This window comes from Aythya marila (assembly GCF_965140915.1).
Source record: "Aythya marila genome assembly, chromosome: 1".
Lineage (NCBI taxonomy): Eukaryota > Metazoa > Chordata > Aves > Anseriformes > Anatidae > Aythya > Aythya marila.
The window spans coordinates 124,321,095-124,336,894 of NC_139042.1; the positions used below are offsets into that span (position 1 = coordinate 124,321,095).

The 15,800-nt window shown below is 53.7% G+C and overlaps 2 protein-coding genes across 2 annotated transcripts; both read left to right on the forward strand.

Moving 5' to 3' along the window:
- The first annotated feature begins 5,673 nt into the window (after nucleotides 1-5,673).
- On the forward strand, nucleotides 5,674-6,468 carry LOC309876420 (C-type natriuretic peptide-like). Its single transcript, XM_082756664.1, has 2 exons — nucleotides 5,674-6,075; nucleotides 6,313-6,468. The coding sequence occupies exon 1, from the start codon at nucleotides 5,779-5,781 to the stop codon at nucleotides 6,055-6,057; it is 279 nt and encodes a 92-aa protein (XP_082612790.1). The 5' UTR covers nucleotides 5,674-5,778; the 3' UTR covers nucleotides 6,058-6,075; nucleotides 6,313-6,468.
- Nucleotides 6,469-8,257: 1,789 nt separating this feature from the next.
- Nucleotides 8,258-12,243, forward strand: GAPDH (glyceraldehyde-3-phosphate dehydrogenase). Its single transcript, XM_082753444.1, has 12 exons — nucleotides 8,258-8,328; nucleotides 8,697-8,750; nucleotides 9,374-9,473; nucleotides 9,791-9,897; nucleotides 9,983-10,073; nucleotides 10,245-10,360; nucleotides 10,470-10,551; nucleotides 10,722-10,873; nucleotides 11,010-11,088; nucleotides 11,299-11,382; nucleotides 11,517-11,614; nucleotides 11,947-12,243. Exons 2-12 carry the CDS (start codon nucleotides 8,728-8,730, stop codon nucleotides 12,014-12,016), a joined length of 1,002 nt encoding a protein of 333 aa, XP_082609570.1. The 5' UTR covers nucleotides 8,258-8,328; nucleotides 8,697-8,727; the 3' UTR covers nucleotides 12,017-12,243.
- The last annotated feature ends 3,557 nt before the right edge of the window (nucleotides 12,244-15,800 follow it).

Below are 15,800 nucleotides of genomic sequence, written 5' to 3' on the forward strand. Positions count from 1 at the left end.
TCATATAAACAGCCTTTAACCTCCTGTCTCACAGGCACGTTGGCATTTGGCCCAGGGCTATAGTGCAAGTTATTTCCTCCTACCTGTCAGTTGCCTAGAAAGCAGATGTTTCTTAGGCTAGTGACTGGCTGGACAGGAATCAGACTGGTCCGCAGGTTCCTTCAGATCTTTCCCGTCCTTTCTCTGAGGACCTACCTCTTCCTGCAGTCACTGTGGTATCCTCAGTTTACCAGCAAACAGAGCCTGTTGCTCAGTTCTCCTCTGGTCTGGCTGTGTAAATAGTGACAAAAGACTGCAATAGTTTATTTTTTTGATCGCTATGTAGAAGTAGTGGCAGAAAGTGCATGGTTTTGCAGTGTCCTGGGAATGTTTTTTTATGCCAATACCTGACTGGACACAGGGCACGTTAGCAGTTTGTAGAAACAGGGGACCCATGGGGTCTCGCGTCAGCTTTACTCATGGAGATGGCTCCTGTGGACTACGTCCCCTGACTCGCCAGAGGGATGTGCCCCCTTGCAGCTACTACTGCGTAATATTGCCAAATACCAATCCAACCCCTCACCCATCCACCACGCCTGTACGGACAGGACAATTGCATGAACTACAACGATCAGAAAGCTACAGCAATACTGTCCCACTCCCCCCACGTTAATATTCAGTGAAGACTACAAGAAACAGAGGCAGCAGCTCTGCATTCAACAGCAAATACGAGTCATGTGTACCGTACACAATGCTTCCACCACCACCCACAGCCCCTGTACGTCACTCACAGATGGGAACAAAAGAAAAAACAGCATCTATGGATTCCTACCTAAGCTCAAGGCATTGCAAGTGTGCATAGTAAACCTTCTGTACCTACGTGAATGATATAATGTGTGGCAATACTTCATTGAGGGAAATCCCAGTGTGAATGGAGGTAGCAAGCTGGCCATAAATTCGTGTCTAAGTATTGGCTTACCTTCAGGCTACGCACTGCCCTTTTCCATTACAAGCAGATAAACTTCCTTCAGGAAAGCAACTCCCTAAGACAGTGCAAAGGTTTGGCAGTCAGTGACTGGACTGGCACAGCGGATCCTTGGCCACTTTGCAGTCTGTCCTTCGCTCTTCCACAGGTACTGCACTCCCTGTCCAAGTGAGAGTGGTATTTCAGCAAAAGGGAGTTTCTGTTGGTCCCTGTCTGCAGGTTGTTCAGGTGGAGCATCCCCCTCTCCTCACCAGCCTCTCCTGGCACTGGAGGAATCAGCAATTCTGTATCGTGGACAAAAGAAGTCCCGTGGATGGAAGAGGGGTTTGACAAGTCACACAGAGACAGCTACCTGAAGCAGCCCTTCGCTGCCGTTCTGCTCACAAGCAGCTCTGCTTGTGGTTGCCATGATGACCATGAGTCGCTGCTGAAGGAGACAGCCTGTACTGCGTGTGGGATGAGTCAGTACCAACAGCAGTGCAGTCTGCGTCCCCTGAGGGGCTCCAGTGCATGGCGGCTCCAGACTCGTGCCCATCGTGCTACTGGAATGACACAAATACTGTCCTTACTGCTGGAGCCCGCAGCAACCATCAGCCCTTTGCACCACCGCGGGCCAACGGGTGTTCCCAGAGCGCTTCACCCAGTTCCTAGTCCTCCCGCTCTCTGTTTGCCCTGCTCCTTTCCCTCTGAGCGATTCTGTTTATAAAAGACTGATTGTGATTCAGTAGGAGACCTCGTTTCTGGTGGTCTTGCAAGCTCTAGAATCAGCGTCCCAGCATCAGAGGGGGAAGGGTTTTTACAGAAGAAACTTGTTAGCACCAGAGAGGAAAGAAGGACAATAACCTATTTGAGACTGAGAAAACTGGGGCAATCAGGGACTCGTCGTCTGCCAGAGCCTTTTTGCTTCACAGTCATTGCCAGGACGTGACAGAGCAACTATTCAGTTACGCTGCACTCCCAGCAAGGATCTGGGACAAAGCAGCTGCAGCTTCATTGCACCTGAGTCGAGGAGTACCTGCAATTCACCCAGGCTTTGCAAATTTGCAAGAATTTGAAAAAAACATATTTAAATTTTCTACAGTTTCTTAAGTTTCTTGCTTGGTATGGGGTAGCAGTGACTCCTTCCCTCCTGCCAGGCCCAGCTTTTGCTGGACCCAAGAAGGGGACCAGTCACTTGAGAGCTCAGAGCCCATCCATCCCCGCAGCGCTCCGTTTGCGTGCAGCTGGGCTGGAATTTACAGCAATTGCAAACACATTTCTGGCATTCTTCTTGCAGCATGGGAGCTACCACATTCAAGGGATGCCAGACCAAGCCACCACCACATTTTGTATCAAAATCAAAGCATCATTGTTTTTTTTTTCTTACCTTTCATTCAGGAAACAGTTGACTCCTGGAATCTGTGCGTTCAAACTGAGATTTTTCTGGCTGTGGCCATCTTGCAAGCAGCATGAACACTGACAGACTGACTCAGCTGCTTCAAGATGGCAGAATGTGATCAGGTAGTAGAGGACAACATTTTCAGAGACATCTTTCACGTGGGATGAAGGCATGTCTGCTTCACACCCTCCCTCCCCTTTTTCCCACCCCTCTGAAACTTTCACACGTTTTCCCCGCTGCAATGGTGGAATCAATATACTTGGATATGCCCACACACGTCACCCTACCTGTGCAAAACCTCTCCTCCTTCTGGCTTCAGTGCTTCAGACTCAAGCCCCACACTCACTTTTGACAGGGTTGATGCAAAATGGTTTGTAATACTCTCTGGCTCCTTGGGCAGAGAAGAAAGGGTCCCACAAATCTGCATCTACAGGTGAAAAATGCTTACAGAGAAGGGAGGGAAGGAAGGAGAAAAGTAAGGCAGGGCAAATAACTGAACTGTGACTTTTGCTACCTCTGCAAAAGACTCATTTTCTTATTTTCCTCTTTTTTCTTTCTTTTTTTTTAAAAAAAAAAAAAGGCAAGTAAATAACAGACAGCAGAACACTGCCTGTCAAGTTTTGTCCCACCTGCTTTGTGCAAGGATACTGAAGAACGGTATTGAAGGTATTAAACTCACCTAGCACGACTACTACTGCTCTGGTACTGGGGTACAGTCCTCCTCTTTTCTCCCTCAACAAACTTTTCTGATTAGTTTCTGTCTTCACACCCAGGCTGACTTCTGCACTCTGGTCTCCAAACAGTGACCTCATTGCCTTGTTCAGCTGGTGAGAAACTACAGTAAAATGGGAGAGGTAAACAAAGGGGGGGAACTAATGGCCAGAAGATTTAGGAGGTAAGAGTCTGCTCCTCGGCGTCCCACTGCCATTGTGCGCCCGAGCTTGAGAAAGTGCAAGTTCAGGCTCGATGAGCTCTTTTCTGTGCTGGTTCCTCTGGAAACTCAGCCCAGCCCTCCAGATGGTGTACGTTGAATAATGACACAGGACAACCAGCGTGCATGTTATGTTGTGTGCCCACATGTATTTAGACCCATGCCCCTGTCACTGCCACAGATCCCACAGAGTTAGTGCTGGAATTCACACATCCACCGCAGCAAGGCTCTGTGTTCCCAGGCTAAATGGCTCATCAACATATAAATATTAAAAACTAGAGCCCGTGTTGTCATGCAGCTGAATTTGTGACAATTCCTGCAGAGAGCAGTGTGACTATCACTGGATGAGCAGTAGTTCATGCTCTCATTGGTTAAAGAAATAACATTAACAGCACTCTAAGAGGAGTGTGTTCAGTACCACTGCACAATGCAATACCTTCAGCACCTTTCTTCAGGACGTGTCTTGAAGTCTCACCCTGTTTCTGACCCTAACAGACACCTCCAGGTCCTGGCCAGCAGCAGCTCCACTCACATTCGTCTTCCCAGACACTCAGTAAACACCTTTGTGTCTTTTTTCTTTAGAGGAAGGGGTCTTGCTGAGCTCACCCTGAAATATATCACCATGGACAAAAGGGCTGAAAGGTTAAGGAGCTCCGGGGGGGTAGTTCAGCAGAGAGCTGGGGGCCAGGCGCCTGCCAGAACCAAAGCTATAAAGGCAAGGAGGGGACAGGGATCACAGATGCTGCAGATCCTGCCTCACCTCCCACAGGCCCTGGGATAAGAAGATGCTGGGGCTGCAGTCGTGGCCTTGCTCGCTTTTCCTCCTCTTAGTTCTGCTCTCTGCCAGCGTTCAAGCTATGTCCTTACCAGGACAGAGGCTACAGGTAGGAGGGGCTGGGATGGAGCTGAGGGAGGTTTCAGGAGCAGCAGGGGCAATTTTGGGAGGTCGTGTTTGAACCTGGGATGAGTGGTGAACCCAAATTCCAGCTTCCAAAGGGTGCTGTCTATTCTCTCTGCTCTTTCCCCTTCAGTCTAATAGCCTCAGCTCTAGGATGACTGTATCTTTATAACCCAGCTCCTTGGGGAGCACCAGCATTTCAAGGCAGAAAACAGACAAAAGTGTTTTAGTGCTCTTTGGTCTGTGGGAGGCTTACTGGGGGACTCCACACTGCCTGCAGAGGCTTTTAGCTGTAAAGAGACTACTCCTATCTAGCTCAGCCCTGTGCCAGCAGCCAGCAGAAATCACAGCCACGTCCCTTGCATTAAGTGACAGGCAGGCATGCAGAGGGATCTGCGAGAAATACTGTACGTAGTGGTTATCCATTATGCTCAGTGGCCTGGTTCTGACATTTCAGAAGGAAGGTGCACCGTGTGATGCTGGGATTTTCACTCCTAAGCTCAGTCATACCCCACATTAGGCCCTCTTTTAGTCCAAGAGGATGCTAGCAAGGCCTTCTTCATTTTGGTAAATCTTTTACCCTCGCCAATTGCAGAAACAATACTTAGGGCTTTTGAATTTACCCAGTTTCTTTTTTTCCAACCCCTAACCTGTGCTCTGACATGTTGTGTTCACATCATTCACCCTGTCCAATAAGGAAAACTGCAGGGAAGTAGTTAGGAGATGAACTAAAAACACGAGACCTATTCTGCTATGACTCACCATGGAGACGCTTTCACTCCCCGCTGAAGATGTCTGTGCCCGCTTCCATTAACTCACTGCTGAACAGAACGGAGCTAAATTGCAGAAAGGCAGCGTCAGCCTTGGGTCAGCGAGCATCCACAAGAGGAATAGATGTGGAACAGCTACTGCAGGCTGACCCCATGGGCAGGAATGCTGTGCCTCCTCAGGCCCAGCGTACCTCCCGACTCTTGTCTCCATACAGCCGGAGGCGGCTGGCAGTGACGGAGGCGTGTAATTGAATTAGCACATGCCCACCTGCACCGAAAACCTAGAGAATTTCCTAGCAGATGAGAAGCCTTTCCTTCCTCATGCCTTCTTCCACGACACGGCCATGCCTGCCTCTCCCTTATTTTAGAACCGAGTATTTGGGTTAGGTCCCGCTTCCCCACCAGCCCTCTGGAAAATGCCACGAAACAGTCTGAGCACACAGCTCAGCACTGGGAAAAGGATCAAGGACGGAAGCTTTGGTTATCTTCAAGTGTGTGTGGGGGGGAATCCTATTAACAACAGCAGGGCAAGGGATGCACGGAGAGGCACACCCACACCAGCTTCCTACCTGCTCTTTTGGACAGCAAAATCATTTCAGACAGCGGGAGCTGCAGTTCCTGCCCCCTTGGTGACCTTGGTCTGGATGCAATGTCACAGACAGGGTGCTTCGTGCACAGACACTGTTTTATGTCCTGTCTGAGTCCGGGGGAAGGTGTGGGGGCTGTGGGTCAGTGGGTTTGGGGTGCAAGGCTTATCACCAGGACAGATAAGTGAGAAACGGGAGCACAGGCACCTCGCTGTCACCCTATCCCCTCCCTGTTTATCCGCCTTCCCAGATGCTCCTTTCCCAGCTGCTGCCCCTGGACTCCGAATCCACGCAGGCCGAAGAAGAGAACACAAAGGAGGAGGGATCCAGCTCGGGACCCCAGCTGCTCTCCTCCACCCTCCCGTTCCTCCCGTCTGGGGCCAGAGCTGCCCGCGCCCCGCTCTGGCGCAAGACCCTCACCAGTCGCAAGTGGGCACTCCCTGGAGACTGGGCCTGGAAGGCCGTGCCCAGGGGCTGCTTTGGGCTGAAACTGGATCGGATCGGGACCTTCAGTGGTTTGGGGTGTTAGGCCTGCAGGGACCTGGAGGTGAGCGGGCTGGCAGTGAGGGGTCAGCAAATGGAAGGGGAGACTCAGGGCATGAATTACGGGGAGGGCGTGGAGTGAGGGGGGGAAAGCTGACCCCAGAATGGGTTATGGGGCAAAATGAGCTGAGTGCTGGTGGGGTAAACGCAATGAGGGTGGACACGGCAGTGCTGCGTGGGGGACGTGGGGCACAGCCGGTGCCTGGCTGCTGGGCAGCTCACCGGCCATGCCTGTCCGCAGGTGGAGAAGGAGCCTGCGGAGGAGCAGCTCGGGACCAGAGGGGAAGGAGCACGGCAAGGCAGCGGCTGCAGCCCTGAAGGCCGGGAGCGCGGAGGAGCCGCACGGCGCTCCTGCTGCCCGCTCCTCGCGCGTGAGGACTCGCTAATTAAACACAGCTAATTAACCGCCGTGTCCGGGCTCAGCGGCACCCCGCGAGAGGATCCCCGCTCATCCCCAGGGGTTGTGCTTTTTTGGGGGGGATCACGACACCTCCTCGCCCACCGGGAGGTGGCGGCAGAGCCCGCGGCACGGCCCCGGCCCCAGCCCCAGCCCCGGCGGTGGCGGCGGCGGCGGCGCGGCCCCCAGGCGCGGGGCCATTTTGGGCGCCCGCCGCCATTCCGGGTGGGCCGGGCGGCACGCAGCGGCCCGGGGCCGGGGCCGGGGCTGCGGGGCCGCTGCCAGGAGGCTGAAATATCGATCGTGGGCCCCGCTCGGGGGCAATGGGGCCGTTGCGTTGGCTCATCCCGCCCGCACTCTGCCCCCCTGCGCGGGGAGCTGGGCTGCCCGAGTGTTTGCTGAGCAAACACGGCGCCTCCCGTGCCTGCTGGGGGTGCCCGGGCAGCTCCCCCCCCGACCCCGCGGCCGGCTGCTGTGCAAGGGGTGCAGGGGGGCTCCCCCCCGCCGAGGGATCGCGCCCCTTGCAGCTATCCCGCAGCAGCTCTCCCCCCTGGCCTTTAAGAAAAGGTCGTAACCTCGGCCGGGGCTAAATTTAGCCGCCTGCCCCTCCGTGCACCGGGAATAGCAGCTGTATAAGGAGAGTTGGGTTACGTACGAGATGTGTGACCCCTTGCTAGGCACCCCCCACACACACTCTTCCCTCGAGCGTAGCTGGAGTCCTGCTTGGCTGAGCCAATTCGGCCCTCCACATCCGCAAGCCAACATCCCATGCCTTCCCAAACCTTCTTCCTTTCCTCCCCATCTCCTCTTAGGCACCATATTCCAGGTGCCTGCTCCCTGGGCACCCCCCTCCCGAGGGATGGAGGCTTTCAAGCCTAGTGTGGGTCTGTCCCACAGAGCCCCAGCTTGGGCTGCACCAGCCCTGTTGCTTCCCAGCGGCGCACGCCGAGCCAGCACGGCACAGCTTGGAGAGCCTCTCCAGCACGTGGGGCGCCAGTAGGGCCACGGTGGCTGTCACGCGGGGAGCACTCCTTTTTCACACACCCCAAAGCCAGCCGGCCGGCAAAAGGCGGGCCAAGGTGGTGGCGGCACGCCGTCAGCTCTCCCGGGGCGGTGGGCAGGATTTCCGCCGTCACGTCCCGCGGGTAGCAGCAGCAGCAGCAGCAGCGCCGCAGTTCCTCATTACCATGGTCCTCACGCTGTGTGCCGCGCTGCCTGCTGGGGAGGCAGCCGCATTCAGAGCATGGCCTGGCTAAAACCACGCAGGGGGGACAGAGAAAGGCTTGGGGGCCCTCAGAGTGGGGACTAGCGGCCATCCTTATTCATGTTGTGATGGCAGGCGGCGGGCATGGCGACCTGCTTCTCCCTCGGTGCAGGAGGCTTGGGGGACCCACTGCTACCACGTGCGAGGGCCCAAGCAGGGGGAGCGAAGCAGGCAGCAGCCCAGCACAACCCTCTCCTTTGTTGCCCATCTACCACGAGGTTTCCCCCCCATTCCCTATACTGCGTGTGGGGAGCCCCCAAGTGCCAACCCCCGTCCCTATCCCCACCACCACGACCACGAGGGGCTTTGTCCGCCCCGCCACACACACATGGCGCTGGAGACCCTGGCCCCATTCCTCCTCCCCCCATCACTTTTTTTTATTTTTTTTTTGGGGGGGGGGGGGAGGGGGTCCCTTTGTTGCGGGGGCCGCTGGCTGGGCGCACGTAGCCCCGGCCCGGCCCCTGCGCTGCCATTCGGCGGCGGCCGAGCGGGGCGGAGCGGGGCGGGGGGGGCGCAGCCTCGGCGGCTATAAAGGGCGGCGGAGGGGGCCCCGGCCACCTCCTCACTGCGCGCCAGGCACCGAGCGGAGGCAGCCGGTAACGGGATGGGGCTGGGTTTGGGGGGGGGGGGCTGTGGGTTTTGGGGGGTGGGCTGGGGAATGGGAATGGGGGTGGGGTGTGTGTGGGGGTGGTGGGCACCGCAGCCCCGCTGGGGGATGGGGAGGAGGGTGAGGGGCTGGGGGGGGGGGGGCACAAAGGCACAAAATGGAGGCGGTGGGGAAGGGGGGGGGGGGAGGGAGGGGGTTGGGGGCGGGATCCGAACGCGCGGCGGGGGGGCCGTTAATGGGGTTGTGGGGGCGTTAATAGGGGTTGGGGGGCGTTAATAGGGTTGAGGGGGCGTTAAGGGGGCGGCGGATCGCGGGGTGCGGCGTCCCGAGGGCTGACGGCTGGTTTTGTCCCCGCAGGAACATCTCTCCCCCACCCCCCCGAGGCAAGATGGTGAAAGTCGGAGTCAACGGGTGAGCGCCAGGGCCGGGCGCTGCGGCACCGGGAGGCGCCCGGCGGGGCGGGGATGTGCATGGAGGAGAGAGGGGGGCTGGGAGGATGGGGCAAGGTCGGCTGAAGGGCGCGGGGACGGGGTTTGGGGATGGGGTTTGGGGGTGCTGCGTGGGGACCCCCTGCACCCCGGGTAACGGCCCCGCGGAGGGCGGGGTGCTGAGTCACTTCCCCGCAGGGACGTGGGGTGAGTCACCCAGGAAGGACCGGCGCTGCCGGCGCGGCCCCGTCTCCATTTTGGGGTCCCCCGCGCCCCGCTGCGGGCTGTGGGGATGGTGGCTCCCCAGGGAAAGGTCGCCAGGTGGATCGTGTGTCGGCAGCGCCCCGGGAATGTGACCTTCTCCCACCCTGCTGAGGAGTAACCGGATCCCCCCGGGGCTTTCAGTAAATTTAGCGCCTGACCTTTCTGGCGGGGTTGCTCCGGCTGGGGGTCGCTCTTAATTTTTAACCGTGGCTCCTTGGCCTTTGGACGCCGCTGTTGGACTCCCTCCTGCCCTTCCGGGCAGGGAGCGGTGGATGTTCTTCCATGCCCAGTCAGGCGTGTTGCTCGCTGCTCCTCCTCATCTGCATCTCTTTTTCTCCCCAGATTTGGCCGTATTGGCCGCCTGGTCACCAGGGCTGCCATCCTGTCTGGCAAAGTCCAAGTGGTAGCCATCAATGATCCCTTCATTGATCTGAACTACATGGTGAGTTGCCTTGGAGTGCCCCCTCTGGGCACTGCGTGTGCCTTGCCTCTCCTGGAAATAGCACAATGGGGCAAGAGGCTCCCCTAGGTCTGTTCTAGCTGCTCCCCATGGCAACTACGTGTCGGGCTGGAGGTGGATTAAGGGACAAATGAGACATAGTAGTGCAGGCTAGGGAGATACGGCAGAGCCAAGTACAGAATAGCAGTTGGACAAGGTCACTGAGAAGGTGGAGAGCTGAGATTGTGGCATAGGCAGAGCAAGGGGTGGGGAGATGGCAGCCAGGATGTCTGACCTTCCTTCCCCGTTCTCCCTGCTAGGTTTACATGTTCAAATATGACTCTACTCATGGCCACTTCCGGGGCACTGTCAAGGCTGAGAATGGGAAACTTGTGATTAACGGGAATGCCATCACCATCTTCCAGGAGTAAGTATTTTTCTCTGCTTGCCTCTTCGGAGAATAAAAGAAATCGGTCTTGTAGAACAGCTCTCAAGATTTCATCTATTCTCAGGCGCGACCCCAGCAACATCAAGTGGGCAGATGCTGGTGCTGAATATGTTGTGGAGTCCACCGGTGTCTTCACCACCATGGAGAAGGCTGGTGTAAGTATGCCACTGTAGCATGTGGAGAGATGGGATACTGCTGATCCTTCCTCTGGGTCACATTGAGAACCCTGTGGGTTCTTCGGAATAGGGAGGAGACTGTCTGAGGAAGTGTCTTGCTGCTTAGCTGTGGGGCATTGCAGGTTATCTAATCGCTTTCCCTTTTTCCAGGCTCACCTGAAGGGTGGTGCTAAGCGTGTCATCATCTCCGCCCCCTCAGCTGATGCTCCCATGTTCGTGATGGGTGTGAACCATGAGAAGTACGACAAGTCCCTGAAAATTGTCAGGTAAGGAGAAGGATGCTGCCGGGCCTGCAATTTTGACCAGCTGCTTGGGATCTCACCTCACCTCTCTAGATAATGTTGCCTCTGGCTGATTTTTGCCTTTCTTCCTCAGCAATGCCTCTTGCACCACCAACTGCCTGGCGCCCTTGGCCAAGGTCATCCATGACAACTTCGGCATCGTGGAGGGTCTTATGGTAAGTCTGGAGCTTGCTGATCAGGAGGGAGCCCTACCCCCAGGCTCCTCATGTGTGAAGAAAAGCATCCACCCTCCCTACCTCCCTTGGGATGGAGGGGAGGTGCCTGAGATGCTTTTTTTGGAACATCAGCAGTGTTCTCACTGTTTTGCTGTCTTCCTCCCCCGCAGACCACTGTCCATGCCATCACAGCCACACAGAAGACAGTGGATGGCCCCTCTGGGAAGCTGTGGAGGGATGGCAGAGGAGCTGCCCAGAACATTATCCCAGCCTCTACTGGGGCTGCTAAGGCTGTGGGAAAAGTCATCCCTGAGCTCAACGGGTGAGTGTTGGCCTTCCTTGGGTGCAAGGAGGAGGTGGCAGCCGGTGCTTGGCTGGCTCTGACCTGTTCCTAGCAGGATGGCGTGCAGGCAGAGGGATGCCGGGTGCTGTTCCCTGCTGACTCATGTCTCTTGCAGGAAGCTTACCGGAATGGCTTTCCGTGTGCCAACCCCCAACGTCTCTGTCGTGGACCTGACCTGCCGCCTGGAAAAACCAGTAAGTGTTGTGGACAAGGAGTAACAATCTGCAGGCTCGCTCCTGTGTCCTCTAAAACTATTTTTACCTGCAATTACCCCTTGTGCATCCATCTCTTCCCTAGAAAAACTGATCTTGTGTCTGGGCTGCTGCGGTGCTTTTACCTCCTTGCTCTGCTGATGTTTTGTGAGCTGGCATCTGACAATCTTTCTTAACTTTGCCTCTTCTTAGGCCAAGTATGATGACATTAAGAGGGTAGTGAAGGCTGCTGCTGATGGGCCCCTGAAGGGCATCCTGGCATACACAGAGGACCAGGTAAGTGGCTTCTATTCTCAGTGCCTGTGACTGGAGGTGCTTGTATCGCTTTGATACCAGCCTTGCTGGAATTCCGGTTCAGGCTGTTAGCTAACTGTGGGGTGATGGTGTCTGACCATATTCTCTCTGTTCAGGTTGTCTCCTGCGACTTCAACGGTGACAGCCATTCTTCCACCTTTGATGCGGGTGCTGGCATTGCACTGAACGACCATTTCGTCAAGCTAGTTTCCTGGTACGCACCGCCTTGGGGGTGGTGGGAAGGCTCTGAGGGGTAGGGGCTTGGCACTTCTGTTGCCTGTCTGCTGTTCATAAGCACCAGCAGACAGTGCGTGGCGAAACATAACGCACTTGCTGAGTTAGGGTGGCTCCAGCATTTAAAAGTCTCTGGAGTGAAATGGTTTCATGCCTGAAATGGCTGCAGCCTTCTTCCTGTAATGGAAGGTGGGGGGGGATGTTGCATACTTTGTAAGAAGTGCATGGGGAGTCTTCTGAGGCAGTTAAGTGCTCTGGGTGGAGGAGCATTAACACACAGGAACAGTCCTGACAGCATTTCTGTCTCTGCAGGTATGACAACGAGTATGGATACAGCAACCGTGTGGTGGACTTGATGGTCCACATGGCATCCAAGGAGTAAGCCAAGCATGCAGACCCCCTGCTGCCTAGGGAAGCAGGACCCTTTGTTGGAGCCCCTGCCCTTCACCACCGCTCAGCTCTGCATCCTGCAGTGAGAGGCCAGTTCTGTTCCCTTCTGTCTCCCCCACTCCTCCAACTTCTTCCTCCACCTGGGGGAGGTGGAGAGGCTGATAGAAACTGATCTGTTTGTGTACCACCTTACATCAATAAAAGCGTTCACCATCTGAAGTGCCTTGTCTGTCTTAGTGGGGAATCAGAAGGAATTCAGCAACTGTTAGGCGCCTGCCAGCCCAGCACAACTGCTGGGCCAGCTCTAACAAGTGCTCTATAGTGTTCTGTGCCCAGTCCTGTGCTGACAGCGTGTCAAGGCCATGAATCCAGGCAGCAGAGGCGGGGGGAATGCCAGCTGGTGGTTTGGACAGCTCTGGTCACGCATGGGCACGGAGCAGTCCTGGGAGACGTGATCTGTAAGGAACAGCAAGCGCCCAGCTTCACCGAGTGCGCGGCTCCTGCCTGGGGAGCTGCGGTATGCAGGCTGATGAGCTACCCATGCCTGTGGGGAGGGGTGGGACTTCTGCCCCCGAGCCAAAATAAGGTGTGGTGCAGGGCTGGGACTGCAAGAACAGCAAGGCTGTGGTAGAATGGAAAGCAGCTCTGCTTCTGCATCTGCCTTCCAGCTCTCTAGATTTGCTTGTCTGATGGGTGCATGCAGAATGGAGTGCTGAGAAATGACTTGGCTCCATTTGATTTGGCAAAATGGCACAGAAAGCAGTTTCTCTTCCCCCTTCTTTACTAGCAAAGTTACAAAGAGGATTTTTCATTCACTTTTACAAAGCTTAAAGTGAATCAAATTGCCCTGGGGGAGGCCTGTGGAGGTAGCTAGAATTAAGCACAGCCCTGACTTGCAGGAGTGGCAGTTGCAGGCAAGCTCGAGTACTAAATCTCTGCAAGTATCAGCCCTCTGCCAGGAGCTGCAGAACCTCTTCCTGGAAGCAGAGCAGGAGCTGAGCCTTCCCTGACCTGTGAGTGGTAGGGTAGATAAGCAATGCACTGCCACCAAGGCTGTGACACTCCTTTCCTATTAAATTTACCGGGGCTGTGAGCTGTATCAGAGGGTGCGTGTTGCTGTCTGTGTGGGAGGCAGGGTTGGAACTGCTGTCTGGAGCCCAGCTGCTTTTAGAGCCTGATCCTGGAGCAAGGGTTTGGGCTGGAACAGAGTTTCCTGGAGCTGCTCATCTCCAGTGGTATAGCTGTGTGAAAACTAAATGTTTACTGGACTGGGGGCAATGACTCCAATTTGCTTTGCTTAGGGAAAATAGGCCAAAGGCAGGTTATTCAACCTTACAGTACGAACCGGGGCTCTGAGCAGCTTGTTAGCTTTGGGACAGCAGCAATACCTGACTTATCCTGTAAACAGCCCTGCTGGAGCTTTAGGTAGCTCTGAAGATAAATTTCAGCTGCCAGATGGTTTTTGGTTGTGCTGGGGCTCACCAGAGGCAGCCTGCCTGTGTTGGAGGGTTTCTGCCATGGAGCGGGTTAGCCTGTGGCTCTCTCAGGCTTCCAAGCATGCCCTGCGTGGGTCCCATCCTGTCTTAAATTGCTGTGCTTGGGTGCTTTGAATGGCTGGCCTGTGTGCTACTGCTGCATACTTGTGTGTGTGCCAGCGGGCTCCTTTGATGACATGAAAATGCTGGGAGGCAAACACCTTGAGGGGGAGTTGCCTCTTTTTTCCACGTAAAACAAAGATATTAAGGTATTTTTGAACTGAATAGCCTGGTTGTAAGGTAGTTTTTCATCTAAGAAGTCTTATATTTCCTGAGCAAGCTAAAGCTGCCTGAAAAATTCACCCAAAGCAGAGATCTCGTTATTTATCAAGAGTCAAATTACTGTGGGAGCGAGAGCAAATTAATACCACCTGGGAGGTGGGGTAGAGTAGGGAGTGGAGGAAGAGTACCTGTTGTTCTGAGGAACAGCAATTGCTGTGTACGTTTCAGATAGAAAGTTTCGTTCTGTTTTCATTAAAATGCTATTTCAACCAGTTTATAATCTTCCTTGAAGAATGATACAGGCAGCTAGGGGGAGCAAGCTGGGAACCACAGAATTTAAAACACGGGTGCTCTTGTATGGAAATAGTGAGAAACAGCTTGACAAATAAAGCCGTGCAGCCCTTAGACCGCCTGGAGGGCTCAGTTTCCTGAATCATCCTACCAGCTCCCTAGCTCCTTCCTCCAAATCTGCATTTTACATCCGGACACCGTGCCTGCAGATGGCACCACAGCAAGGCCCCTCCGGACAGATGGAAAATCTAGCTCAGTGTCTAGCCACCACCGGTGCCACACTGTCCAGCAAACTGCAGTTTTTACCGTTGTAAAAAATGGATTAAATACATATATGTATATTGCCAATTTGAAAGATTGCCATTGGGATTAAGAAGGAAGCTCTGCTGTTGCGGCTGACTCTTATGCTGCAAAAGAGTTTCTGACTATGCAGAGGAGCTCTAGGTTTGCTCGTAAAACAGTTCGAAGGAAAACTCATAGAAACGATTGCTCAGGGGAGTCAGGCTCTTGGACTGCCATAAAGAGGTTCTTGCTCAGCAAAGGAGCTAGAAGCAATCATGCCACTCTGCCAGGACAAACCGGCTCCAAGAACAGCTATGGTTAGTTAGCCAGAAACCACGCTGGTCTATGAACTTCTGGGAGGGAGAGATACCTGCGAGACGGGTTCAGTCTTCTGCAGGGTTGTGCTGACACAAAGCACGCCAGCCGACCCAAGGGATATCTCTGGCAGCCAATCATTTCTAGGGGTGGTCAACTGCAAATTATTTTTTTTTTTTAGTCTTTTTTTAAGACAGAGGAAATTCAAATGAAGGTGCGGTATGGTAATTAGCAGTGCTGTTAGAGGAAAATGCCCTTTTATGGCAATTTTAAATGTTAAAATAATTTAATGCATTGCTGGCATTTGCACACACTATCACACGCATCACTCCCCAAGAAATGGCTGGAGTAGTCCTTAAACCACCTTCTGAAGATGTCAGCAGGAAAATTCAGCCTTAAGCAAAATGTTGTGTAGTGAAAATCAGCTTGAGCAGTTGTGGAAACTAATTCATGCTATGCAAATAGCACAACAAAATGGCAACTGCATTAAGCACAGTTAAAAAAAAAAAAAAAAAAAAAAAAGCAGCTTTGGCCACTCAAACTACGTCCAATTCTCAAGTAAACTAGTGGCTGATCAAATCAATAAAAAAGATCTGTGCAAGGAAGATACAGGTCTTGGATAGAAAAGACTATGAGGCAACGCACGTATTGGACATTGGTACGAGACAAACACCTTAAATGACAACGTTCCAAACTCTTCTTTGTAACAGATGCCAGTCACAAAACACAGGTTCACAGCTTAGTCGTGGTACACAAACAGTGCTGTGTGCACAGTCACTCACAAAAAGCAGGCGTTTCACCAAAAACAAGCTGCCTACATTTTGGCAATCTTATTTATATACACTGCAAAACCAAATAATTTGTTGCTTACTCTTGTGAGCTGAATATAATTCCTTACTATGGCACAGCTAACTTACCTCCATGTATTATCTTACTATAGCAGTGGCATCTTATCTTCTCGAGGGAATTATTTTCAATTAAATGTACATCTCCTAGAAGAAACAATAGTAATGTGTTATACTTTACTGCATAAGATTCAAAGAGACAGCCTTCAAAGAGCAGTTGCAGTAGTCAAATGAAAACAGAAGAAAAATTCATAAATAAAAGCAAATTAAATTTTAAAGAGCCTAA

Excerpts from the sequence above, each read along its gene's own strand:
- LOC309876420 (XM_082756664.1), top strand. The coding sequence starts at position 5,779 with ATGCTCCTTTCCCAGCTGCTGCCCCTGGACTCCGAATCCACGCAGGCC.
- GAPDH (XM_082753444.1), top strand. The coding sequence starts at position 8,728 with ATGGTGAAAGTCGGAGTCAACGG. Across the intron at positions 11,089-11,298 it reads CCTGCCGCCTGGAAAAACCA|GCCAAGTATGATGACATTAA; the intron begins GTAAGTGTTGTG and ends GCCTCTTCTTAG. Across the intron at positions 11,383-11,516 it reads TGGCATACACAGAGGACCAG|GTTGTCTCCTGCGACTTCAA; the intron begins GTAAGTGGCTTC and ends CTCTCTGTTCAG.